Raw genomic sequence first — 27,726 nt, 5'->3', positions numbered from 1 at the left:
CAAGGCCAACCCCAGGATCGCTATTAACAACTGAGTAGACCCCCTAATCCAATTATTGAATAGTGAATCATGACATACATAAATACCATTGAGTTGGTGGGTCTACTCTTAAAGAATTAGCAACAGAATTTGGGCCAAAATTCAGAGACATATAAATAAAACACAGGCTAAAAAGAACAGTCAAATGTAAAATGAGGCAGTCTAAAGAATGAAATACAATGCTTTAAATAAAGTCTATCTCCTAGGCTGCTGCCACACTGTATGTAAAAGTAATGCAGTTTAACACCACTGGCTCCATCCTACAGAATCCTGGGATTTGTAGTTTTGTGAGGCACTAAGCACTCTTTGGCAGAAAAGGATAAAGTCCTTGTAAAACTACAAATACCCCCAAATGCTTATCCACTCAGATTTTGATTTATAGCACAATCCTACTCAATCCTGCTGTAAATCTTAGTAAATTCAATTGTATCCTTCTGAACACATCATAAAGCTGCGGCCTGAGTGTCTGCTTTGTTGTTGTTCACTGCCTTTGAGTTGACCCCAAAACATGGTGACCCTGTGGATGAGACATCTCCAAGACTCCTTAACCTCCACTGCTCTGCTCAGGTCCTGCAAATCCCTGCCTGTGAGAAGTCACCACAGCTATCTGGCCAGAGGCCTTCCTCTCTCTACTTCCCTCCATCTTGCCTAGCATTATTGACTTTTCGAGTGCCATTCTTTCATGATGTGGCCCAAAAGTAGGAGAGCCTCAAACTGATAATCTTGGCCTGTGTCCACGCTGGAGAAATAACCTGGTTTGGCACCGCTTTAACTGCCATGGCTCAAGGCTATGGAATTCTGGGAGTTGTAGTATGTTGTGGGGCCCAGAGCGGAGCTTGGCTTGGGCGATTCTGACTTTCACGCTCAATTGTATATTTTTCCTCTTTAGGATGTTTTGTAGTTCTTTCATAGCTGCCCTCCCCATTCTTGGGTTGCATCTGCACTGCAGAAATAATGTAGTTTGACACCTTTAGTTGCCCTGGTTCAATACCATGGAAGCCTGGGAGCTGTAGTTTCATGCCCTTGATAAACTACAATTCCCAGAATTCCATAGCACTGAGCCATGGCACGTCAAAACGGATTATTTTTGCATCCTTAAATCCAAAACACACTGCAGGAATAATCCAGTGTGAGACTGCTTTAACTGCCCTGGCGCAGTGCTAGGGAATTCTGGGAAGTGTAGTTTTGTGAGACAATGAGCCTTCTCTGTCAGAGAGAGCTCTGGTGTCACAACAAACTATAATTCGCACTGAGCCAGGGCAGTTAAAGCAGTCTCACACTGGATTATTCCTGCAGTGTGTTTTGGGCTTTAGTGGTCGTCGTTTTGCTAAACGCATTAAAGGGCCCAGGCGTTTGAAAGAGAATGAAAACAAACGGCCTCCTCGCGCATGGCCAGTCAACGTCACGACGAGACCGCCACGGCGCGCCTATTGGCTCCTGCCGAAAAGGGGGCGGGGCTTGACGCGTCACGATGGGTATAAATAGACGCGCGGCGGCGGTGGGCGGCCCTTTTCGCAGGAAGTTAGGCGCGAGGGTAGGTGTTTGTCTGCCTTGTTCCGGAAAGCGGCCGCCATTTTGTTTCGTGGGACTGGAATAATAGTGAGGGAGGGAAGGACGGAGGCTTCCTTCCGGATGCAGGGAAGGGACTGGTAGGCCTGGCGTAGGCGGGGAAAGGGCCCCAGGAAGAGTAAGGCCGAGGCGGTGGTTGTGGGTGGAGGGGCTGGGACCCTTCCAGGCGTTGCTTGGTTGCCAGTCCCGCCATTCTTCACCGCCTGAAAGGAGGGCAGAGGCTGGAGAGGGGCTGCGGTCCGTGCCTCTTGGGAGACGTCTCTCAGGCCTTGGAAGTGGGAGCCCCGCATTTGCCTCGGGCTCCCCGCAGGAAGGATGGCTCCTGGGAGTGTCCCGCCTGGCTTCTTGCCAGCCAGCCAGCCCCCGTGGGTTAGCGAGAACCGGGGTACAAAAGTGCAGCTGAACTGAAATGTTGAATGAAGCCATCAGCGCTGCAGAAATGGTGCAGTTTGACACCACTTTAAACTACATCTCCATCCTATGGAACCTTGGGATTTGTAGTTTTACCATGTCTTTAAGCCTCCCCTGAAAAGGATGATGGAGCCTCTCTGCAAACTACAAATCCCAGGATTCTGTAACATGGAGCCATGGCTGTTAAAGCAGTGTCAAACTGCCATCATTTCTATTGTGTAGACACACCCTGCCCCACCAGTGAACTGCTTTTATTTTATGTCCGTTCGAGTTGTTTTTTAAATTATTTATTATTATTTTTAAATTGAATATATACAAACACACACACACACAGTGTGTTACACATGCTCCCTTCCCCTCGTGCTTGTTAAAAGAGTTTAGAATAATTACCCTACTCAGAAACTTTCCTTCCTTCCTTATACTAGCAAGGCTTGTGTTGTTTTTAATACATACTTTGCTGCTTCTTCTTCATTATTATTCATTCCCTTATTCTTCAGACTAATTCTCTTTGCTCAAGTGAGCATCCTTGCCTATAATTTTACTACTTTCTTATCACTTGACCCCAAAATTTCTGTACAAAAGGACAGCCCCGCCACGTATGTGTGTAGAAACCCTTGGACCGTTCAAATTCTTTGTTTAAAGTGGATTCCCTGTGGCCTTCTGTCTACAGATGCCACCCATTGCTAATATATCTGTGGAGCTGGAAGCCTGGGACGAGGCATGGTTGTACCTTGAGATTGTAGCTGTCCTGAAACATTGCTGGCTGCTGTGATGATTTCTCTTAGCGTGTTAGACTGCTGACGCACATGAAGAGATATTGAATCTGAGCCTCCAGCATCAGTTGGCTATGCCAGTACCTCTTTTCTCAGTTGCGCCTGCTTGTTGCCATATCAGTGAAACTTGGTCAGTGTCATCATGTTGTGCCAAAAGTGACTAAAGTGCAAGATGGAGAAGATTGAGGCTCACAGTATGATAAAGTTTTTGCATTTGAAGGGTAATAGTGCCCAGCAAATTCATGAGATGATGGTAGTTTATGGAAATAATTGCCCATCTTATGACGCTATTGTGAGGTGGAAAAGGAATTTCCAAACTGGTCACATGTCCCTCACAAATGAGCCAAGATCTGAAAGACCATCATTGCTACATAGGTGCAAAGCAAGCCCTTTGTACCTTCTCTGAATTTTGCTCTGCTTGTTTATAGGTCCTGCAGGATTCTACCTTGATGTTACGGAATGGAAAACCCTGCAAGCAACTGTTGCTCCTTGATAAAGTATTGTTGAGAGCATGCATTCTTATGTAAATAAAAATTCCAAGAAAACATTGTGTGGACCCTTTCTTAATAGGCTCAAAGCACTGCCTTTAAACTGGTGCATGGCCCCCTCATGGCCTCACTGGCTACGCTGCAGTGCAAAAATAAAGAACTTGCTTATAACTGGTGTTGCTCAGCTGAAAACTGAGTGATATTTTTAAAGGCAAGTTACATTTCATCCCATAGCTATACTTTGCCACATTTAAAAAAATCAGTAGGAAATTGCAGAATGTTTACATTTGGACCACCAGAAAGTTATGATCCAGGACATGCGGGTTTCTGGTTTATAGGAAGAACTGGACAGGTTGTACACTGGCGTGGGGGGTGGGTGATTTACATGAATAAAAAGTTCTCATGTAGTGAGCATGAAAATGATTTGTCTATTTTGGTGGACAAACTATAGTCTTAATGAAGTTGGAATGAAAGGTCCAGCTGCAAGGAAAAAGAATCTAAGCATTTAGAAAGGAATGCCATAATCACAATAAGTCAACATGGGTTTCTCAATCTCCTTTTTTGATAATTACCAGCTTGGTAGATGGAGGGATTTCAATAAGGCTTTTGACAAGGTCTCCCACAATATTCTTGCAAACAAGCCACTAAAATATGGGCTAGAGTAGACAGTACAACTGTTACGTGGATTTGTAAATGGCTGGCTGGCTGAACCCAAGGGATGCTCGGCAATGTCCTCTTCATCCTGGAGAGAAGTGACCAGTGGGGTGCTGCTGGGTTCTGTCCTGGGCCCAGTGCTATTCAACAGAAAAGTGTCGGATGCAGGAATAGAGAGAATGCTTATCAAATTTGCAGATGACACCAAATTAGGAGGAGTGGCTAATACCCCAGAGGACAGGATCAAAATGATCTTGAAATAGAAAGCTGGGCCAAAACTAACAATTTCAACAGAAATGTAAGGGCAAAAAAATGAAGTCAACAGATGAGGCGGGAGGGGGGGGCAATACCTATGAAAGGGATCTAGACGTCCTAGTGGACCACAAACAGTGATACAATAGCTAAAAGGTCCAATGCAATCCTAGGCTGTATCAATAGAAATAGAGTATCTAAATCAAGGGAAGTAATACCACTTTGTTCTGCTTTGGTCAGGCCTCACTTGGAATACTGCATCCAGTTCTGGGCACCACAATTCAAAAAGGATGTTGAGAAGCTGGAGCATGTCCAGAGGAGGGCAACCAAAGTGGTGAAGGGTCTGGAAACCATGCCTAGGGAGTTGGATATGTTTAGCCCAAGGAAGAGAAGGTTAAGAGGGGATATGATGCAGTATTCCTATTTATTTGAAGGCGAGTTGCATTGAAGATGGAGTGACTTGGTTTTTTGCTGCTCCAGAGAATAGGACCTAGAACGATGGATGCAAGCTACAAGGGAAGATTCCACGTCACAGAACTGTTTCAACAGTGGAACGCACTCCCTTGGACTGTGGTGGAGTTTCCTGTAGAGATCTTTAAACAGGCTGAATGGTCATCTGTCAGGGGTGCTTTGATGTGAGTTCCTGCATGGCAGGGAGTTGGACTGGGTGGTTCTTGTGGTCTCTTCCAGCTCAGATTCTATGTTGTAGCCAGTTGTGAGGGATACTGGGTTGACCAGTCTGTTACTGGTTTTCTTAGGCCAGCTATTTGTGTTGGCAAGATCAAAAACCACATTTGTTGTACAGCAAGGGTGAGGAACCTCTTTCAGCTCAGAAAGATAGAAAAGAATTAGGCAAAGTTTGCCTTCAAGTTGTTTCCAAGGTGAAGCTATCATAGTGTTTTTGTGACAAATCTCTAAAGACGATTTCCCATTACCGTTATCTAAGGCTGAGAGATTGACTTACCGAAGGTCACCCAGTGGATTTTCATGGCTGAACAGAGATTCGAGCCCTGTTCCTCAGAGTCTTAGTCCCAGCGCTTGCAGTCTTTTTACCCTTTGAGGATTGGTAAAGTTCTAGGAAGCTACAGAAAGATGGTATCATTAGGAGAGGAAAAGTAATTGTGTAGAGAACCTCAGGGGCAATGCAGCAGCTCCTAAAGGTTTGCCAGTCCAGTTGCATAGGCAATCACTACTACAGTGCTACAACCATGCACTGCCCAAAGCTCTTGGACTAGCACCACCTATGATTCAGAAATAACTTCAACACAAGTTTGACATGGGATAAATTTATTTCAGAAAAAGCAAGCCCACTGTAATAACCCACATAGTCTAATTATGAAGTGCAATGAAGTCACTTGTGTCAAATCTGAAGGACTGTTTATACACATTAGTGCATCTAGTCTTTAGACTTTGATTGTTATTGCACATGGAAAAAGAGCCGTGGACAAGACATGCAGACTAGGAAGAGGCAGATGTTTTCATAGAATAAGAGCTGGGACAGTACACAAAATGGAATGGTCACAGAAGTTGTAGGTAACAAAAATAAGTGTTCAAATAATAGGAACATTTAAATATATTAAATGCTTATTTTCTTTAAAGGTGTTTCAGGCAAGGTGCATTTTTAAAAAAACAAACTTCAATTTGCTTCATTTAGAGATGGCAAATCATGAGAAGTTTTATACACAGTAACTGAACACAATGTACAAAAAAGATTTAAAAACCACTTAAAGCAGTACACTATTAAATGGTGAACTAGCTCACCTACTTGTAAACTAAATTAACATTCTCTCAATATAAGTTGGCAATATTGAGTATTAAGAAAACACTCATTACTGGTGTTGATCATTGTTTATGTAGTGTTCAAAATGGTTACTGATTTAATGAGCATGTTTAACTAAAATGTCCATATAGAAAAGGAACAGCAAGTTCTCTGGAGTGCTGGCCATAACCAGTAGTGCTTTGGAGTCCTGTGGCACTTCCACACTAATACCATCTAATGGGATTTGATTAAAAGATGACAAAAGTAGTTGCAATCAAGCTCAGCGCCTCTTTAGGTGGTGTCAAAAGGTGACAAAAAGAAGTGGCTTTACTCTGCGTTATGCACAAAGTGAATGCAAGAAGCAACAGAAATGCAAGACAATTCAGTCAGGTTGAATGAGTCCATCTATACAAGGTAACTAATCATTCCTAGTGCATAAATATATGCATGCACACACAGAGCACATTAGACATTTCTGTGTGTGTTCATGTCTCCACATTCATTGTTAAATCACAAGCCACCAGTGATTGTACCTCACTAAAGGCTGACTATGGTTTGGTCTAAATGGCTTTGCCTAATTTCTCTCTCAGAGCTTGGAACAGTTAAACGTTTGGGAATTATAACTCCCCAAAATGATTTGCCTCCATGCTCTGCACAATTTCTAGATTCCTCGCCAACCGATTCTGTGTGTTTGCATGTTTTATATGGCTACTTGTTTCCCAAAACATAATTTTGTATGAAAAAATAAGTTATTATGCATAATCCATATGAAGTGATTCACAATATCTCCTATACATCCAATTTACATTCTTAACTCTGGAAAACATTTCAAAATTGCTTGACACAAGCTATCAGACTGCAGAAGTGAAAGAACGTGCAAGTTCATTTTGCACCACCAACTGCCTGAGAGAGAAGGGTTGCGGAAGGTCCTCCAGTTACACAGATTTATTTCTTATAGGGGACAGATTTCAGGTGGCTGTGTGAGACAAGCCTATGTGCATTGCCAATGTTGTATGCCAACAAACAACACCATGGGTGTCAAAGCTGGATCAATTGCAACTGGTGGGAGCTTCCCTAATTATTTACTGCAAAATATTACACATTAACTTCTACGTTGAAAGCCCAACAGCAGCAACTGCAAAGACCACTTTAGAAATCGAATTAGTGCTCAAGTGACTCAAGTACATAGGAGCAATACTTGGATAACTGGAGCAACAACTGGCATAAGCAATCCTCTTCAAAAAGCAAAATAAAACATGGCACAAAGACAAAAAAAATATTGAGACAGGTTCATTTTAAAAACAATAAAAACAATTTGTTAATACTGTAAACTGCAGTCTTCACATTTCATGGCTGATCAGTAGCATCTGTGACAGACTCTTTCAGAGGACACACAGATGAGCGTGGATCCATGGCTGAGTGCATTAGAGGAATATAAACGTCGTCCATGTTTGGCATGACAAAAATTTTCTGCAAGATGTAAAAATGTATTAGAACATTGTTCAAAGAACCATAATCAAGTAAAATGTGTGTTGTTCCTTGAGTTGGAATGACGTTTAAAAACAACTCGGTGAAGAAAATGACAGCACTATTTTGATCTTTGGACAGAATTTTTACAACGTTACTCTAAATGGAATATTTTTGTAAATGTACCTTATTAGGGATAGAACTATTAAAATGGTTAGCAATACAATATGTCCAGCCATATCATTCTGGGCAGAAATAAGCTTTCTGTTTGAAAATGTTACAATAATCTGTACATTCAACATACCTCTGTATTCCTCATTAAACCTTACTGATGAAAAGTGAAATAAAGCAACTCTCCGTCTCCATATCACAACACAAGATACTTAGGTATTCACCAAGGCAGTGTAAATATCTTTCAGAAGCACAGCAAAACAATCTGAGCTGGCATTAAGCCACTGCACAGTCACTGTAATCTGTTCTTACATACAAGCTCACTTCAATTGTTAGTTTCATCTTATTTGTAATATAAAATGTAAATAATATATATTATTTTTATTTAGAGTATTTCTGTATCACCTCCCAGCCCACAAGGGCTCCTGAGGCAATGAACAAATAATAACAAAATGCATACATAAAAATATTTTAAAAATACATTAAAATACTCTCAGTGCCATCTGGAACAGCATTATTTTAGCTGCCCACTGGAAGGTTAAAAGAGATGTGGCCAGCCTCACTTCCTTGGGCAGGAGGTTCCACAGTTGACATACTGCTACAGAGAAAGCCCTGTTACATGCACCCATCAACCTAACTTAAGGAACTACTGAGACATGTAACAGAGCATAAGGATCTAAAATTTCTGGCAGGCTCATGTATGTATGGGAGGTGGTGGTCTTTTAGTTATCTTGGCCCCAGGCCATTTAGGTCTTTGTAGGTCAACACCAGACTTTGAATTTAGCTCAGAAGCCAGTTGGAAGCCAGTGTTATATGGTCTCTAAAATGCAAACTTGACACCAGTCTGGCTGCTGCATTTTGCACCAACAGCAGCTTCCAAACACTTTTCAAGTACAGCCCCACTCAGAGTGCTTTGCAGTAGTCTAATCAAGAGGTAACTAAAGCATGAAACTTTAGCCCAATTTGCCTTCCCCAAGAAACAGCACAGCTGGTACAAGAGCCATAGCTGGCCAAAGGTGTTCCTTGCCACCGCAGCAACCTAGCTTTCCAGGAGCAGCACTTGGATTGCTCCTGGCTTTCCAGGAGCAGTCCAAGAATACCCCCAAGATATGAACCTGGTCTTTCAGAGGGAGAGCAACCCCATCCAGAACAGGCTGTGATCTCAATCCCAGTTTAGTTTTCTTACTGGCCAACAGCACACCCATCCTGTCTAGATTAATTTTCACATCCATTCACCCACATCCAGTCCTTTACTGTATCCAGAGGATTCAGTTCTACCTGAGCCTCTTTGGCATCAGTTGTAAAGGAGAGATACAGCTGAGTAGCATCAGCATACTAACAACATCCGCCAAAGCTCCAGATGACTTCGCTCAATGGCTTCATGTAAATGTTAAAAAACACAGGTGTCAATACTGATGGCCAAATGGCTAATGGTCAAATGGCTGAACATCAGTCCCCTGCACCACCCTCTGGGAACATTCAGCCATGAAAGATTGGAGCCACTGCAAAGCAATGCCTCCAATTCCCATATCACCCAAATGACCCAGGTTACCATAGTCATTGTTACCAAATGCTACTGAAAGATACAGGAGGACCAACAGGGATTCCCTCCCCCGTCCAACTCTCAGTGTAGGTCATCCACCAAGGTGACCAAGGCCTGAAACCAGATATGTATCTAGGGAATACATTTCATCCAAGAAAGCCTGGAGTTACGTTGACAGCATTTGGTCTAGAACATTGCTCAGAAAGGGGAGATTAGAGACTGGCTGCTAGTTACCTAGGGAGATGTGGTCCAATTAAGTTTTTCCCCCTTCAATAAAGGCCTTACAATTGCTTCTTTTAGAGAGGTTGGAACATAACTCTTTTTCAAAGAAGGATTTATAACCTCCCTCGCCCAACTGGCCAGTCCTCTCCTTTGGAAGCTTTAAATTAGCCAGGATGGATATGGGTCTGATAGACAATTGTCTGGCCTCATCCCTCTCACGAACTTGTCCACATCACCATCTTGAAAAACACGAAATGTATCTAATAAAGCCATACAATCCTTCGGCCTATGAGGGAGAGAATAGGCTGGCCCAGCTCCATCAGGGCTAGCCGGAAGATAGAGGCTCCTCCCTCCATAACTGTCATCCTTCAGCCCAGCTCCACCAGGGGCTAGCCTAAAGAAGAAGAGCCCTCCCTCCAGTCCATCTGCCTTGGTCCAGGCATCAGAGGGAGAGAAGAACCACTGGACCTCATCCCCTTCCCCACCACCATCCCCTTCTCCTTTTGTGTCGTGTCATTTAGATTGTAAGCCTGAGGGCAGGGAACCGTCTTATTAAAAATAATACAGTAATTGTAAGCCGCTCTCAGAGCCATTAGGGCTGAAGGGCAGGGTATAAATAACGTAAATAAATAAATAAATACAAGTATGTGCCTAGGGCCCTACCGCCTGATCTGATGTGGAAGACTGGTGACTATTTTTTCCCAATGTCCCTCACTGTGCCTCCTGGGTAGAAAAAATTAACTAATGATACCTATGTATGCTTTGCAGAAATATTCATCCCTCTTGACTTTTCCACATTTTGTTATGTTACTGCTTGGAACAGAAATGGATTTAATTGGCATTGTTACCACTTAATATACATTGAATACTCAGTACTGGGAAGATGTGAAATATCTTTATTTTGGCATAAATGTTAAGTAAACAAAAACAAATGGATTTTATGTTGCATCAGTATTCACTCCCTTTTCTGTAATACTCTAAATAAGCTCTAGTCTAGTGCATTGACTCCAGAATTCACAGAAGTACAGTGAGCCCGTGCCATATATGGGCTTGTTATAGGTGGCTTTCAGCTTACACTAAAGCTGCCCGGGAAATGGGAGAATGGTGTATGCACATGGCTGCGCAGCGAGCACAAGCCCCATTATATCCAATAGGGCTCGAACATACACACTTTTTGCTTTACGTGGGGTGGATGTGTCTGGAACGGATCCCCCACATAAAGCGAGGGCCCACTGTAGTTGAATTCAGTCCACCTGTGTGAAAGTTCAGTGCCAAGTGATCTCAAATTAAATACAACTGTTACTAGAATGGCCCAGAATTTATTGGAGAACATAAAAATACATAATGAAACCCAAGGAGATATTAAAACAAGCCTGGGATAATTTTTGGCAAAGTACCAACCAGGGATGAGTCGTGCAAAATATCCCAAATTATGAATTTTCTCTACTGCACCATTACGTGTTATTACAAAGAGAAACAATATGGCCTAATGGTGACTGTGTCTAAAGAAGGCCGTCCAACAAAACTCAGTAGCAAGGTAAGGGGAGTGTTAATCACAGATGTAATCAAGAGGCCAGTGTAAATGAAGGAGCTGTAGAGATCTGCAAATGAGGCAGGAGTAACCACCCATTGGACAACTATTACCTGCTTATTCCAGAAAGCTCTTGATGAAGCAAACCGATATCAAAGCATGAACAAAGGCATGTGGGAGTATGTAAAAAGACATGTGGGAGACACAACAAATGTGGGAAACATTTTGAGTCTGGGGAACTACTTGGCCTTGCCACAAAAACGCTGTATGAGGCATAAAAACCAATAGTGTTCTTTCCATGAGAACACCATCCCCACAGTGAAGCACAGTGGTAGCAGCATCATGTGGAAATATATTTCCTTGGAATAAACTGAGAAAATGGTCAGGATTGAAGGCAAGATGGAAGGAGCTATCTAGAGGAAAACTATTTCAGCCTGGAAGGGACCTGAGACTAGGTCTGAGGTTCATCTTCTAGCAGGACAATAATCCTAAACACACAGTCAAAGGAACACTGGAGTGGTTTAGAAATAAGAACCAAACATCTCATAATGGCCCAGTCAATGCCTAATTATGAATTTGTGCCAAGACTTGAAATATCAGTTCTAGGTTGTAATATAAGAAAATGTGGAAAAGTCAAAAGAGAAGATTACTACTTCTGCAGGGTAGAATTAAAACAGCTGTCTGAAGAAACATACCTGGAATTCTTGTTCCAATTTTTTTTCTATCCACTCAGTCACATGAACCAAAGTCACTTCTCTTTCACCAAGCTTTGGCCGAGCTTTGAGCTCTAAGTAAGGTGGTTTTCGGAAACCATACCTAAACAGAAGAAATAATAAACTATTACACTGGTCCGTTTATCAGGTCTGTTTCTCAGCTCTTTCTCTAAGCTGCTCAAGGAAATACACATTTTCCTCCAGCCACTGCCTTTTTAGATCAGCAAGGTGGACACACATGGCTACTTCAATAGCTACTTTGTTCCTGATCAGTGATTTCAAAATGTGACAGAGCTGTACAGTCTCTGCAGTATGTGTGTATGGTGGAGGAGGCTGTTTTAAACTATATTAAGATTTTTTTTCCCAGTTCAGAGTATGCAGATATACCTTACCTTTAACTGATCTATTTCAGCAATGTTACGAAATTCTAATACAGAATTAAAACAATTTTGAGGGTAATATATCAAACAGCAGTTAACAAGGCTTCACATATTTTCATCCAGACAGTTTAGTAACACAAATAAATGTGTCTGGCTTCAGACTCATTCTAGATGTATGGTATTTAAAATTAGATCAAATATTCAAAAGAAGTAAGTTCAGTTGTTGCTTGATCTCAAATACATTTCCAGCATATAAATTTGTCATCTTAAATATGCTACTTAACCGGATCACAGGTAACTACTGCTGTTACAGCACTTTATATTATGAAGTATGTGGGCAGGATCTGGCAGCATCTCGGAGACTGAAATATTTTAACATAAGCTTTCTTGGACTCCAGTCCACTTCATCAGATGCAAGCTTATGTTGAAATATTGCTAACTCTTAAAAGTGCTGCTAGATCCTTCATCCAGCAACAAACTAATACAGTTATCTTCATGAAAATAAAACTTCATCATGAGTTTCTCTCCAAGACAATCGGAATGAAAATTATATCTTTACATTCCCCAATCCTGCTAGAAAGGTTAAAATACATGCCAATATTAAATTATAAATTGAAAAGAATAACACTCTATAAGATCTTCTAGGGTATTAGTTTCCTCAAATTTAGTTAAGGCTTTATTTCCCATGACATGAACATTATTACCAGAAGATACTTGGATGATAATGGAATCTGACCTTGCAATCTCTCAAAAATACTGCTTAGAAGTAAGTCCTACTGTGCTGTGGAGCTCATGCCCTAGCAAGTGTGTTTAGACTGCAGCCTTAATTTCCTTTGTATAGTTTCCCCAGACTGTCAATAAACTGCAAAAACATATTTTCTCCCTTGATTTACTTCTAGCACTTAGAACTGTTAAGACCAATACTTATTCTCAGTAATACCCCCCTTAATATTCATCTTTTGTGATCCCTTAAAAAATGAATAAAGTAAAATGCATTTAAAGGAATTTGGAGAAATGTCAGGTTTAGGAGTAAATTGGAATCAATCAGTGTTAATGTTGTTTAATTATACAAAAACAGAAGAATAGGAATTTTTAAAGGATAAAAAGATAGATATAAAATTAAAAGATACAATTAAATATTTAGGTATAAAAATTACAAAAACTACAAGAACAAAATTATAAAAAATTAAGAATAGAAATTAAAAGGAAATTAGAAGAATATACAGCGCACCTATGCCATACGCGGGCGCGCCATACGCAGCTTGAGCATACACGCTCAAGCCGTGGGGCACGCGCGGGACGGCACGTCCCATTCAATTGAATGGGCGCGCGCGCCCGTTGCACCCCTCCCCGCCGCCGTGCACGGCGGAATTTGCCTTACACAGCGGGATCCGGAACGGATCCCCACGTAAGGTGAGGGCCCACTGTAAAAATATTAAATTATCATGGTTTGGTAGAATTGCATTAGTAAAAATAAAAATTCTGCCTAAGATACATTTTTTGTTTAGGATGTTGCCAATACAAATATCAGATGCTGAAATAAAAAACTGGCAAGTATTAGTGAATAATTACTGTAACGGGAATAAAAAAGTAAGGATTAATAAAAGATATTGGTATAAACCTCAAAAGGATGGAGGATTGGGTCTCCCAAATTTAAAACTGTATTATAATGCAAAACAATTAAGATATATTATACATGAAATTATAGAGAAAGGGGAATTAGACTGGTTGGAGATGGAAACAATAGAAATGGAGAAAAAAAATCAAAAATATATTTTCCAAAGATTTTACTATGAAAGAAATAAAAGAAATAGAAAACCCCCTTTTAAAGAATATATTAGAGATTTGGAAAAAACAAGAAAAATTAATGCCTGCTATCTCACCATTAACACCAGTTATAATGTTTAAAAAATTCCCAATAAATTTAAAGGAAGAACTAGGGAAAGAGCTAAGAGATCAAGAAATATCTAGGCTAAAATAATGGATGAAGATAATGAAGGAGAAAGGAAAGATAGAGAAATTGCAAAGATTAAAATTAACCTGGTTTAATTGTATTCAATTGGAACAATGGACAAAAAACTGGGAGAGAAAAATTATAGAGTTTAGAGAATACAGCGCGCCCGCACCATACGCAGGCGCGCCATACGCGGCCTTGAGCATACGCGCTCAAGCCGCGGGGCGCATGCGGGGCGGAAGGGGCGGCGCGCCCCATTCAATTGAATGGGCGCGCGCGGCCGTTGCGCCCCGTGCGCTGCCGCACACGAGCCCCATTGTTTCCAATGGGGCTCAAGCATAGGCAGAATTCGCCTTACGCGGCGGGATCTGCACCGCTTCCTCCTTCACTTCCTCCGCGCGGCCTGGAACGGAGGAGGAGGAGGTGGGTGGCGCGGGGGGGGAAGGTGGGCTGGTGCCGTGCGGGCCCCGAACCGGGGGCTGGGGACCAAACTGGACCGGGACCGGGAGGGGCCCCCCAAAAGCGGATTTGTCCCGGGGGCCGCCGGGATATGGCATCCCTATATGTGGTGGGGTTGTAGAACTGTAAAGAAATTTTGGCAGGTACTATTTAAAGAAATTGATCTAGAATTTAGTCCAAAGACAGCATTATTATCTATATATGATAAGATTAATTGCACCCAGGCTATAAAGGATTTAATTACAAATTTATTAACAGCAGTGAGATTAACGATAGCAAAAAAGTGGAAAGATAAGGGAGATCTACAAATACAAGATTGGTATAAAGAGATATGGCAAATAGCAATTAATGATAAGTTAACTTGTGGAATTGTAAAAAAGGAATAATGAAGAGAAATGATTTTGAAGCGATATGGAAAATATTTGTACAAAAGGCTTTAGTAAAAGAAGGAGGTGTTTTATCCCCACAGGAAGAGTTACAATTTTGGAGGGTAGAGTAATAAGAAGATACTAGGCTCTTGTGATGGGGAGCACTTGGTGAAGGGGGGGGGGGAATAAGAAGAGAGAAAAGAATTATAAAATGAATTAGTGTTATATACCTTAGTGTAATTATGAAAAGTATATGGTGAAAAGAAATATGAATTAGATTTAGACAAAGTACTAAAAAATGGGATATACTGTTATATATCATATATATGTGGAATATTATGTAAAAGTTTTCATATATTATTGTAAGTAGTTATAATACTAATAAAGATATTAGAAAAAATATTTTTTTAAAGATATTCATCTTTTGCAACCCATTGTCCTAAGCAGCATAGCTGCTTCATAATATTTTAAACAGAGAAAAACTAATCCTCTGTTATGAATTGACTTCAGGATTTTAGTAGCTTTATTTATTTCTTTAGCCTAATAAAATAGTTTGTTTTGGCCAGCTTTTTAAAACCTGCAAGTCTACAAAATAAATTTAATAACGATGAACATTTTGGACGTAAGACACCACCACAATAGACAGGGGTCAGTCATGTAAAGCCCAGCTAGAGTCTGAAGTGGTATACCAGACTGCCACCAAATGAATATACGGTTTAAGTAACAACTGTTAATGGGAACTAATAGTGACATCCCAATGTATTATTAAAAACATTTTACGTTAAAATCACTCACAGCATGCACAAAAATAATAAATCAAACTTCTGTTATGACAGTTTCAAAAGAACAAATGACAAATTATACAGCTCTTGAGAGTGACAGTTTTGAAACTTGTGGAGTTATATTTTCTTCACAATACTTACCATATTCTATCAGTAGGTGGTGGAGGAATGTTAACTGCTAATGTTCCTTTACATTCTTGTACCTCAACAGTTAGCAGCAGTGGGGTATTTGAGACCTCTTCAATCTTTTTCTTGATGAATTCGGTCTCAGTTGCTTTCTGGAAATATTTTGACTTGGTAATTTTATCCACAAATCTCATAATTTTACTTGTTCGATGCCCTCCCACATACCTATAAGAAAATAAAGAAGACATCCAAATGAATTTACAGCTGTCCCTGGAAAATAAAGGTTCTTTATGTTTTGTACTATTCTGCAGCCATAAATATAGAAAATGTGAGGTCAAGGGTGGCCACTCTACTGCCTTAAGTCCATTAAGAGGAATGGGGGGAAGGATTCATAGCACTGCTGAACGAGAGTAGAAAGCCCATCAGCCTTGCTATGGCATAGAGCAAGAATGATTTCCAGATATTCTTGGATTACCACTCCAACATGGCTAATGAAGGTAGAAGAGAGAGATGATTCATAACTTTATGTAAGGAACTATGCAAAATAACAGTAGTGCAAAATGTAGCCCTGCAGGCACTACAGCAATACACACTGCCCTTTTTGATATTCCCACCATCAGTTCCAATTTGCTAAATTATTCAGGCTTTTTGGGATATGCTGCACTGATCTACATGTTTGTCAACAACAAAATCTTTGGTATGCACCAGCATTCAGATGGTTAGCATTATCAAAAAGCCAAAAGAAACCCATATATGTTTACAAGCAATTAGCAACTGATTTTTCTTTTGGCCCAAACACTTCCCCTTTCCAGATGGTGCTAGCAGTGTGACAGTTGGCTATTTTTAACCAGCAAATGGGTTTCTTGCAACATGAATTGGCATAATAAATGGCAATTTATTCACCACTTTCTTTGCCTTCTTTCTTTGCCTCCAGGAGACACTAAGAAGCATGGGCTTGAGCATTATTTCTGAAGCAACGTAGATATAATCCTTTCTTTTGCCACTATCATCTTATTCTTTATTTATCTATTTACATGATGCACTACATAGACAATTCATAATGATTAATTTGACAGTTCCCTGCCTTCTGGTTTACAATCTAAGAAGACACTACACAAAAGGAAAAGGAGAGGACAGTGAGGGGAGAAGATTATGTCCAGCAGATGCTTGCTGCTCTTCTCTCCCTCTGAGGCCACAGCAATCCTAAGCAAGAGAGATTAATGGCCTGACTCTCTTCTATATTCATAAGCAGGTGTTCTAAATGTACAACAGTGACAGCAACAGAGAAATAAGATGGATGCCACCAGAGACAATGGGGATCCTACTCCTGTTCAGAACCACTAACAATTCAACTTTGATGTACCAGACAGTTCATGAATATTTTGCAGGATGTGCACAAGTGTGGTTCACTGCAGAGATGGTACTTTAAGTTTGGTAGCAGTGTAATATGCCACTTCATCACTACCCTTTCTGTGGACATACATATGGAGCAAATTATGTGCTGATGTACATAACTTATTCACACCATCTGAAGATCATAATCAATATAAAAAGGAGACCACATTTTGCTGTTTAGGGGTACATTTCAGCTGCCTGCAGGGTTTCTGGGCTCCAAGAAAAAAAGTTCAGACCCAAGCTGGCTAGGTCTGACTGAAGAAAATCTGAGTCATCTGTTTATTCTGATGACATTTTTCCAAAAACCCCAAATCATCTTCAACTTGCTTATAAGCATCTACATTTGAAAACCACCAAGGATTTTACTGCATCCAGTTTTGCTAGTTATCACTTAGACACAGTGGATTCTAAGCAATCTCATGTTAGATTGTAAGCCTGAGGGCAGGGAACCATCTGACTAAAAGATTTTTGTACAGCGCTGTGTAAATTTACAGCGCTTTATAAATAAAGGTTAATAATAATGTATACAGAAACAAACTGATTGGTCTAGGAGATTGGAGAAGAAATACCTGGCGCTTATTGTAAGTACCACGTGTGGTAACGCTATTAAAAAAGAGAGACCCAAATGAAAATAATGTCCAACTTGTGGCAGTAACTCACAAAAAATAAATACTCACCCTTCTGCTCCTGGTACTAAAGGCTTCTCACTTCCTGTTACTTCTGGAGGATCATCTTCTTCAGAGGAACCAGCACTTGAAGATTCCTCATCACTGTCTGCAAGGCAATATGCCCTTGGCCTAAAACTGAGAAGGGTGCAGGGAGGAAGGGGAGAGACTCATTTCAGTGTGGACATAAAACTTCATTAGTGTGGCCCAGGCATTCCTTCTGTCTCTTCAAGATTTTAAACTACTAATTTTTCCTCAAACCATGCACTGAGACTTAGACATAACACTATACATTTGTACTTCTACCATCCTTCAACACAGCCATGTCATACCTTCCTCAAAAACAAAACAATGCAGCCAAACTGAAAGTGAAACATTTACAAGATGTCACAAATTGCATCTCCTTCATAAATAACTTTGTAATACCATTAATTAAGAGTGCAGCAAATTAGATACTATCAAATGTGATGAGAATTTTAACAAGTGATTAAAAAAAAATTGATGGGACATGCTTAGTATGTCCAAATGGATTTCTCTAGATGAAACACATTTGATTTTGCAAGTGCTGTCTGTCACTTCCAGAAGAATTTTCATGCCTCTGAAGTCTATACACAAACACATTTCTTGCTATCCCTTGAGCAAGTGAGCTGAGTCACATCTGCCTGTCACACTGGTTGCTAGCAGGAGCTAAACAAGAAGAGTTTTAAACAAGATAATATGGTCCTGTATTCAAAGTTTTGCTACAAGCTAAAGCTGCTCAAAAGTAAAGAATACAGGTAGCTCACTCATAGGTCTCTTTAGTGTCCACCATCTCTCATCTATAGTAATGCACTAGAAAAATTTATGTGGCATCTCTTCAGAGCGAAGGGCTACAGTGTGTGTGTGTGTTTGTGTAATCACTCAGTCATTAATTTTGCCATAGGATATATTCATAAAAGAGGTGGATAAATATGGTTTGAAGTGTTAACATGGGTACATTTTATTTTTAGCTAAACTGGGCTGAGTGGCAACTGTAGGGTTTTATCCAGATGAGGAATTACACTTGATTTCCCTGAGTCAGAGAGGGGGGGAAATCTTGTACAACATCTTGTTGTTGTTGCGTGCCTTCAAGTAATTTCTGATTTACAGTGACCTTCAAACAAACTTATCATGGGATTTTCTTAGCAAGTTTCTTCAGAGGGGTTTTGCCATTGCCATCCTCTGAGGCTGAGAGAGTGAGACTTGTCTAAAGTCACCCTGTGGCCAAGCTGGGAATCCCTGCTATCCAGAGACATAGTCCAGCAATCAAACCATTACCCCATGCTAATTCTCATAGCTTATACCAATACTTGTTTTTTTTCCCACCTCTTCACCAAAAAGGCTCCCAGAGTGTCTTTTGTGGTTTTTGGGAGCTATGTGGATGTGTTCTAGAAGAGTTTATTCCTGACATTTTGTCAGCATCTTCAGAGAATGCTGGCATGGAAGAGAGTTGGGTGTGTATGTGTGTGTGTATACTGTGTGATTCTAGGTTTGGAAGAGTGATTTACATGTTAATCTGTGTATTCTTCTGTTGTTGAATGGCAAGGCCTCAGGGTGGGAGGATATGCAAGGAGGATTTGTGTCTGCTTAATTAGTGATCCATTGTCTGCTGGGAAAACACTGATCCTGGGTGCTTTTCATTTGCATTTTGCTGGGTCTTCAATACTATTATTCAAAATAATACTCAATATTTTAAAATCACACCCAACATTTTAAAAGCAGCCAATGCTTTTCTTAGCATGGCAGGGTATTTTTTTTTTGGGGGGGGGGGATCCAATTATTAAAACCAACTAGAAAGACTGATTTAATCCATGGGAATGTAATAAAACAAAAATTGAAAATGAACTGTAAATTCCTTTGATGTAATAGATCTGTACTGGTTGGGACCTAGGATTGGTATAGGGCCAGATCTCCTGATACTAGTTTCTTTACAGCAGCTGTGTATGTGTGACTTGACTGGGTCAGAAGTACTCTTGTTTATTTCTCCCACCATATCGTTCCCCATAGTCAATGTATGTTTCTACCCCATCCTCCTTACTGCTATTGAACTGGCAGGGGGGTTACAGGCCAATATCTACTCATTCTATTCAATAATCTCCTCCTTTCTATTGCTACTTCTAGGGTTAAAACTATTGTGAAGTCCAAAAATAATTTCTTGCATCACATGTAGTTTATTCTTTATTCATGTGGCCAGTAAGTATCAAATATCAAAATATCAATAAGGGACATTAGAAATTCATGACATGAAGATTTGATAATCAGGAAGTAGCTACGTATTAACATGTGTTCCATCTAAATACCAAATGAAAGAATTGATTACAGTTAACTTGGCCATGTGTTTCATTGTAAAATGAACACAGTCTATATTGATAAAGTGCATAATGTACACATGTACAGTGTGCATGCATCATATGCAGACGCCTTTTATGTGGCTTTCAGCTTATGCTCAAAGCCATACTGACAGGGTTGCAATGGTGTGTGCACCACCTTGCACGAGCCCCATTATTTTCAATGGGGCTCCAGCATACGTGCTATTTGCCTTATGCGGAGGGGTCCAGAACAGGATTTTTTTTGGCATCTTGTTCCGTCTATATAAAAGAAAAAGCTTTTCAACCCTGAAATAAGAGATTCTCTTGTAATAAGGGACACCTAGCAAACCCTGCCATTAGTGTCATTTGTGAGGTGCAGAGCACCAAAAAGAGGCACCAGGGAGGCACCTCTCCTTGCTCCGCAGCAGCGCTGTAGCAACCAAATTGTGTGGCACTGCTGCACAGCAAGAAAGGAGCGCGTGGAAGTGGCTCCTTTTCTGCGCCGCGCCAAAGTGTCAGCGCAATGACGTGCCAGCAGCGCAGCCCCATTTGGACACTGTGCTGCTGGCACATCATTGTTGTGCGCACCATCTGGAAGGTGCCGCGCAGCTGCAGTGCGCCCATGACGTGCTAGGGTTGCGGGGCATGGACACGCCCAGCCCCCAAGAATCCTAGCATGTCATGGGCGTGCCGCAAAGAGCCCATCTATACCGGGCTATTATAATCACAACAAGCAATGAAGTATCAGCATCTGATATATTCTGTGGAACAGAAGCCCAGACTTGCAAGGACATTATTGTGTATTCACTGCATGGATACAGGTAAGCTTATCACATGGCAAAACTGTTCTGGACCTATCACTTCAAGTTGCATACAAGGAATAAGGTGCTTATCTAGACAGCCTTCCAATTAAATCAGAATACAGTTGCCCCTCCTTTTTCGCAAGGGATCCGTTCTGGATCCCCTCGTGAAAATGGAGTTTCGCATATATTCAAATACCAATGGATAAAGTAAATTTTCCAAGCTCTGATTCCAAAGAATGCAATCTCTACATTTAGGCTCTGAAAAATATTATACTTCAGCAATGAAAGAGCAAATGTGAATTAAAACCATCTCTTATCCCCAATGGCTTGAATATAGGCATGTGGCTGCAGGAGCACGAGCAAGTGCCTTGGGCACGCACCCCATTATTTCCCCCTCCGTTGGTCCCTCGCACATAAGTGAGGGATGCGAGTTCCAAAACTGCAAGAATGGAGGGAGAACTGAACTGGAAGTGCTCCTTTTGACAATATCAGGAATGTACAGACATTAGAGGAAACTGAAATTTCTGAAGGAGAGATACTTGTCTCCAAAGAAGAAAAGGAAAAACATGTGACTCTCTTTGGCCTACAGTTCTCAGTAGCTCTACTGATTGGGGGATTCTGGGAACAACAGCCCCCAAAAGTAAATTTTCCAAGCTCTGGTTCCAAAGAATGCAATCTCCACATCTAGACTCTGTAAAATACTATACTTCAGCAATGAGAGAGCTAATATGAATTAAAACCATCCCTTATTTTCAATAAAGAAAATCCTCTGGATGGGCTCAGCACTAACAAAATCAATACTCCACATGGAATGAGATGATGTGACAAATACCACTCACCAGAAAAAACATCCATAGATTGACGAATCCAAATATTATTAAAAAGGAAAGAAAATGAAGAAGGAAATTTTTTAAAAAGTTAAATTATAGAAGATACAGTATGGTGAAATCTCTAGCTTATTTTGTATAGGTGTGACTTTATTAGGCCAACAAGAAGAAAAATCAACAAGGTAGCTGACATTTAAGCAAAGCTCTTATTTAAATTAAAAATGCATGTTCTTAGGCCATGGCCTCATCCTTTGTAAGCAAGTTATAAGTTGGTACAGTATCAGATGCACTGATGTGACAGTGTGTAAACTAAACATCTAACAGTGAAACCATTCATTCTTAAAAATAAGAGATATAAGCAAGAATATTAGGGAATTTGGGGGGGGGGGGGTTAAGAAAAAAGATCAATATAATCTTTTGTGTGTGACTCAAATACATGCCTACTGTTCACATAGAATGTGAACCCAAGAATGTTGATGCAATGGGAAAAGAATATGGCTGAAGGGAAGGAAAAAACAGGGACTTTACCATAATTATAAACTCTCCTTCTTACACAAGTACAAGAGACATATTCTCAGTGATTTTGCATGCATAATAGATGTGCTGTGTTTCTCAGCCACATTTTGTTCTAACAAAATATTCCCCATGAGCCTTAAGATACCATGCCAAAAGTGCAATATTCTGTGTCTGTGTAATGGATCTAGGGAGGGAGCCTTACTGCCGGCTGCCTATTCTCTGATTATGTGGACAAGTGCAACCTCCAGCATGGGAAGAGGTGGGAGACGGCAAAGCCAAAGAGGAGAGGGGGAAAAAATACACACACCAAAACCTTAAAAAAGCATTAGCTGGAGAGAAAGCGAGAAAAAGGAAGGTTGCTGTCTTGTTGCGTTTTGCTGCCCTTTCATGGTTTAAATAACAATCATATACTGTACTGCTCTGTACAGCCAAAGATACATTTATAAAGGTACATTTACACGTACAAAGATACAGTTCTCTCTCTCTCTGTCTCTCTCTCTCTATCTATCTATATTGGTAATAAAAGTGTTGCATAATTCCCCCCCTCCTTGCCTCCCATATATACTTAGACCAGGGAGTCTAGAAATTAAAGGGAGAAGAGAAAGATTATTAACCTCTGATTCAATGAACTGTTGCTTAAGTGAATCACAATACAGTATACTAATGCTGAATAAGGTATTATGTGAACTGCTTTGAACATTCAACAATGACAGTTAATTGGCCTCACATTTCTGGGAAAATTCGCATCTATTCACCTTCCCTCTACTAAAATTGCATATCCACATGTGCAATAATGCACATTTCTGTGAATTTCCACAGATACTCTGGTAAAACCCACAAAGCTTTTTTCTGTAGAGATTTATGTTTTCAAGAGGGCCTTGTCAAAAGCACAAAATTCTGCAAATCATATGTGGCCACACAGCATTCTATTCAGCTGGAATGAAGAGTACTTTAATCATGCAGACTAACTCTAAGAGGTTGGCATCTAGTAATTCACCTGAACAACAACTTGTAGGTTGTTTGAAGATCACACTATCCTTGCCAGAACATACAAAATGTTAATCAAGCATGCTTTAACGTACTTTTAAATCAGTTTTAACTACATAAAAACAATACCTTCCACATAACTGCAACAGAAATCACTCATTAAAAATAAAGAATTTCTTCATTAGTTCATTCATAGAATGAAGCTGTTAAGTTGCTTGTTTGTGTCAGACTGAGCTGTTCGTATACTAATAAAAAACATAATGGTAGCAGAAGTATTTCTTACCCTTCTTTGCCAATTTCACCAACTTTTAGGGCTTCACTCAAAGGCTCTTTCCCAAGTTTGGTCAAATTCATTTTGGTCTCAAGGGTCATTAGAAAAGACCCATTGTAGGAAATGTCCAAGTCAATCCAAATCCCTAGAATTGTTAAGAAAACATCACTTTTAAGTATTATTGACAACAGGACACACAACCCAGGAAATACTGTTTGCAGACATTTTCTTTTATATAACCAGATTTGATCTCTTCCTCATTTACAACAAATGTCTTGCAATACGGCAAGCAATGACTATCCTTACTAAACAAATGGTTTTTAAATTTACAAACACTAGCATAATGTGCATGCATGCCTAGAAGTGTTGTAACAGTACAGCTGGTGCTTGCCACGCTGGCCTTGGAACAAGACACAATGATATTTTACTTGATTAATTTTGTTTGAAAATTGAGAGTGCCAGCTACACCCCTAAAAAAAGACTGTGATTCAATTAAGAGCAGCCAGCTTTGCTTTTTGTCACTTCAAGGAATTCTGAAGACTCATTTATTTATTTATTTTATGACAGATGCTCCTGCTCAAATTATTAAATCCACAGATGGTTAACTTGCTGCACTGGCAATTCAGGTCAGGTAACAAAGGGGGAATAATGTTATTGCACAATAATTTTATAAACAATAGCAAGAGGCTAACTGAACCTATGTAAGGTATAGATTCAACTTTATGTTGTTGCCAGGTCTTCTCTACCAAGCAAGATATAGGAGGCAAAATGACTAAAATGGTGTAGTGGTGAAGATACATATTGCACTACCTGCTTCAGTGGCACAGTATTTATTGATTAGACTTTACACAGAGATGTTTTGCCAAAAATAATTGGCTATCACTGGTTTAATTACAACTGCCACATTTTTGACACTACTGCCTCTTCACACCCAGGTAGTTCACTAAAATTAGGTCCACCATTATTGGCTAGGACCACATAGAGGCACCCAAACCAGCCACTTTTGTCCCAAACTGCAATTCCCTGTCAGGACCAGCCCACGACATTTTGCTGTCTGAGCTGAAGGACAAGATTTCCCCCTCTTTATGTACAGAGGCTGTCTGGATTAGCAGTTGAAAATTACATTAGTAATGGCAATGGGAGAGTGCCATTCAGTATGCTGGAGGCATCAAGCGAGTTTAGGGGCCCAAGGCAATTTGCATGGCAGAAGGGAGCAGCAGGAAAGATCAAGAATAGCTGGGAGGCTTCCACCACTGGCTCTCAGCATTAGCTGTCTCAGGCAGCTGCCTCACCCAGTTTAATGGGAGGGCTGGCCCTGCTCCTTGTACTCTCATAAAGATTCCCTCTTGCTCCAGTATACAGTATACAGAGAAAGCCAACTGCATCAGCAGAGCTGCCCACACAGACATTTGGATCCAGGTCACAATGCTGAAATATCTGAAATCGCATATCTTCCCCATTCATCTTAGACAGGTACAGAGTTCAAGATACTAGATGTACAGAACTGCCTGCAATTGTACTGTTTCTGATTTCCTTTGTGCAACATTCCACAATTACAAAGGAGGAAGCTTTAGAAAACATCTGTGAGGCAGAGAGATAAACGGCCTCTTAGCAGATTCAAAACACCGTTCCTGTCTCCCTAATGAAAACAGGAAATGAAAAGAAATAGCATCTCAGGGCTTCTGCAGATTCACAATGCAGTTGGAGGAAATATGATGGCAACAGAATGCTTTTTAGAATATGTTCTTGAGATTTACAAGCTACATTTACTGGGTATGTGAAAATACCTTCTTCTTTATTTTTAAAACATTCTGTCTGTCTTTCTATGCCTAACCTGCAGGCTCAACAAAGAAAATAAGTTCTTTAATAAGAAGCAGCAGAAACAGAGGCTTAGACAGATTTTATTTTACCTGGCATCCATTTATTCTGTTTTAAACGAAGGGTCCAACACACTTGAACATTTTTCCGCAAATGCCAAGGTTTTGGAAAGAAAAATTTAATTAAGATTGGCCAAAACAACAGTGATATGTTCTTGTCAGATTAGTTGCTTAGTTGTGGTTATTGTTCTATTTTTTCATTTGTTAATGTTCCAATCTTAGTTAATAAAAGCATTTTTAAAAAATGATCAGCAGCAAGAAACCATCATGCTGCAGCAGTCTTTCTGCTTGTCAGGACCAGCCTCTTTTTGGAAGAGCCAACAGCTTTGAAAACACATTTTAGAAATTAAAGAAAACACCTTTTCGTGTGTTGGAGCAAGCTCACCACCACCAAAGTTCTCAGACATTTAAGAGGGAGCAATAACAAAGTGGTCAAAAGGTTTAACATCCACTCAGGAGTCTTAATAGATAAAAGTAATCTCTTCAGTATGATACACTTGGAACCAGCTTTTAATTTTTTGACGCTATGCTTCTTTGAATGACTTCACATACATTACCAGCAGTGGGTACGTGAACACAGACGACAATTACTGGCACCTGCCAACTCTGCATGGGTCAAAATGCACCACTATAATTTTGTGTGACTGGAAGTAACTCCCTCCATATTCAGGATCATTTTAAGCATATCTAAAGAAATGATTCAGGGATGCCTCTATGGAAACAGAATCAAATATACTTGCTAGCAAAAACTGGTGCAAGAGAGTGAATTATGACTCAAAACATTGTAAGCGTCTGTGGAGTGGAGTGACTAATTTTCTGTGTGGGTGGGTGCCAGGGATTTGCTGGCCTTGGTGGAGGTTTGCACAAAGATAACATACTGCCACTTGCATTACCTCCTGAATAATGTAAGATCTAGGTAAAAATCATCTAACCAATTCAAACTGGAGATTCCTCTGCAAAGTATAGGAGCAGCCCATTTCCACAGGAAAGAATAATTTGAACTTGTAATGGAATACACTTAATCCTAACTACAACAGTATTTTCTCTGAGTGGAAAAACAGAACTTCTTTTTTGAGAAAAGCCCAATTTCCTCAAATAAACCACAGTGAGAAGATTCTACAGAATGGTACGAAACCAGCAAGAGTCTATATAGCATACATGCCATGATTTCATTCACCTGCTTTCAGATATTCTCTGGAAAGGAGGTAGGCTTTTATGAACAACCAGATTGCTAATTACTAATAAAAGGCAGTCATATGTTAATTTAACATTTTAGAATGGGCCCATTTTATATTCTCCAAAGTGGGCAGAGAACTCAGTAGTTCCAAATAGAGAACTTTCCTCTGATTTCAGTGGTGAAGTGAAAGGGAATAAAGAGCAAGTTAGATTTCACATGTAGCCTAAAACTGCCACTTATGTAATCCATGAGTCAGTACACTCTAAATATCAACAATTCTTTTTACAATATAATCAGTGTTAACAAATCAATCAGATTATTATCCGGGGGCGGGGGGGAGAGAACACTTTTGAATCAGAATTTTCCACTGTTGGATAAATGTATCAGCTCAGGGGATCAAAAGTAGGTGTGCAGTACAGTATATCCAAGTATTTTTATGTTCCCTTATAAAAATAGAACAATACAATAACTGGCAAGAGACAGACAGTGGTTTTAAAAGAGCTGAGGTTAGGAAGATAGTGTTTTCCATGCAGTACAGATTAATTTCTTCTATCCCACTTCAACTAGTCAGATTGCTTTCACTGTGTGTTTTTAATGTTTTTGATCCATTTGAAAATAAAATATAAGAGCACACCTAGATAAAATGTCAGCACAACACATGTATTTATTGGATTTATATCCCATTTTTCTTCCAAAATGTGATGCACATAAATTGGTGCACATTTGTGAACAAAGAATACAGCTGATACCATCTTGGAACATGGCTATCTAGCAGTAAAGCGGGGACAGGATGGGTGGGTGGGTTTCTGATGCAGTCCAAAGCTATAGCATTTTTGCATCCCAGGGTCATGATTAAGAAACTGACTTGTTGAAGTCTCAGGCTTTAAAGTGCCACACAAGAGAATGTACACTGTGCCACAGGAGGCAATTTGAGTATGGTTAACTGGAAGCACTGCCTTACCCATCTAATGTCTACATACACATATTTCCGTCTCCTTGTGACATAGAAATGCTGCCCATTTTTAATTTTTGGCTCAGTCAAACCATCTTCTGCTATAGAACCCAATCACACTTAGCACACAGTTTTAGTTAATCACATGATATTGGTGGGAAATTCCTAACTAGAGGAGGAGCCAGAAATGCAGTGTATGTATGACATTCTTTAAAATATCCTCCCTTCAAATGGTGAAAGGTGCTCCCCATTTTTCCCGCCTCACCCC

At 40.2% G+C, this 27,726-nt stretch overlaps 1 protein-coding gene, 1 long non-coding RNA gene and 2 other non-coding genes across 8 annotated transcripts in view; 3 read left to right on the top strand and 1 right to left on the bottom strand.

Annotated features, from left to right (window-relative positions):
* The first annotated feature begins 1,535 nt into the window (after positions 1 to 1,535).
* Positions 1,536 to 3,337, top strand: LOC149322404 (uncharacterized). Its single transcript, XR_016279898.1, has 2 exons — positions 1,536 to 1,573; positions 3,221 to 3,337. It is a non-coding gene; the product is annotated as an uncharacterized LOC149322404 (long non-coding RNA).
* Positions 2,785 to 2,848, top strand: LOC149322405 (small nucleolar RNA SNORD104). Its single transcript, XR_016279587.1, has one exon. It is a non-coding gene; the product is annotated as a small nucleolar RNA SNORD104 (small nucleolar RNA).
* A 30-nt stretch (positions 3,338 to 3,367) lies between the features above and the next one.
* Positions 3,368 to 3,504, top strand: LOC149322403 (small nucleolar RNA SNORA50). Its single transcript, XR_016279592.1, has one exon. It is a non-coding gene; the product is annotated as a small nucleolar RNA SNORA50 (small nucleolar RNA).
* A 1,958-nt stretch (positions 3,505 to 5,462) lies between these two features.
* The window catches only part of TEX2 (testis expressed 2), a 113,234-nt gene continuing 90,970 nt past the window's right edge, over positions 5,463 to 27,726 (bottom strand). For 4 of the 5 annotated variants that reach the window (XM_089476964.1, XM_089476972.1, XM_089476982.1 and 1 more), the window contains exons 8-12: positions 23,465 to 23,597; positions 17,734 to 17,859; positions 15,677 to 15,886; positions 11,575 to 11,695; positions 5,463 to 7,415 (exon numbers count right to left, since the gene is read on the bottom strand). In XM_089476964.1, the coding sequence (XP_089333090.1) occupies positions 7,293 to 7,415; positions 11,575 to 11,695; positions 15,677 to 15,886; positions 17,734 to 17,859; positions 23,465 to 23,597 (713 nt within the window). In that variant the 3' untranslated portion in view covers positions 5,463 to 7,292. The remainder of the gene's footprint in view (positions 7,416 to 11,574; positions 11,696 to 15,676; positions 15,887 to 17,733; positions 17,860 to 23,464; positions 23,598 to 27,726) is intronic. The other variant, XM_089477001.1, reaches the window with a different exon arrangement.

The sequence above is a fragment of the Sceloporus occidentalis genome, unplaced genomic scaffold (assembly GCF_023333645.1).
Source record: "Sceloporus occidentalis isolate IW3139 unplaced genomic scaffold, rSceOcc1.0.p SCAF_1, whole genome shotgun sequence".
NCBI classification, from domain to species: domain Eukaryota; kingdom Metazoa; phylum Chordata; class Lepidosauria; order Squamata; family Phrynosomatidae; genus Sceloporus; species Sceloporus occidentalis.
Note: the sequence above shows the minus strand (reverse complement) of the source record. Positions and strands in the feature narration are given on the sequence as shown.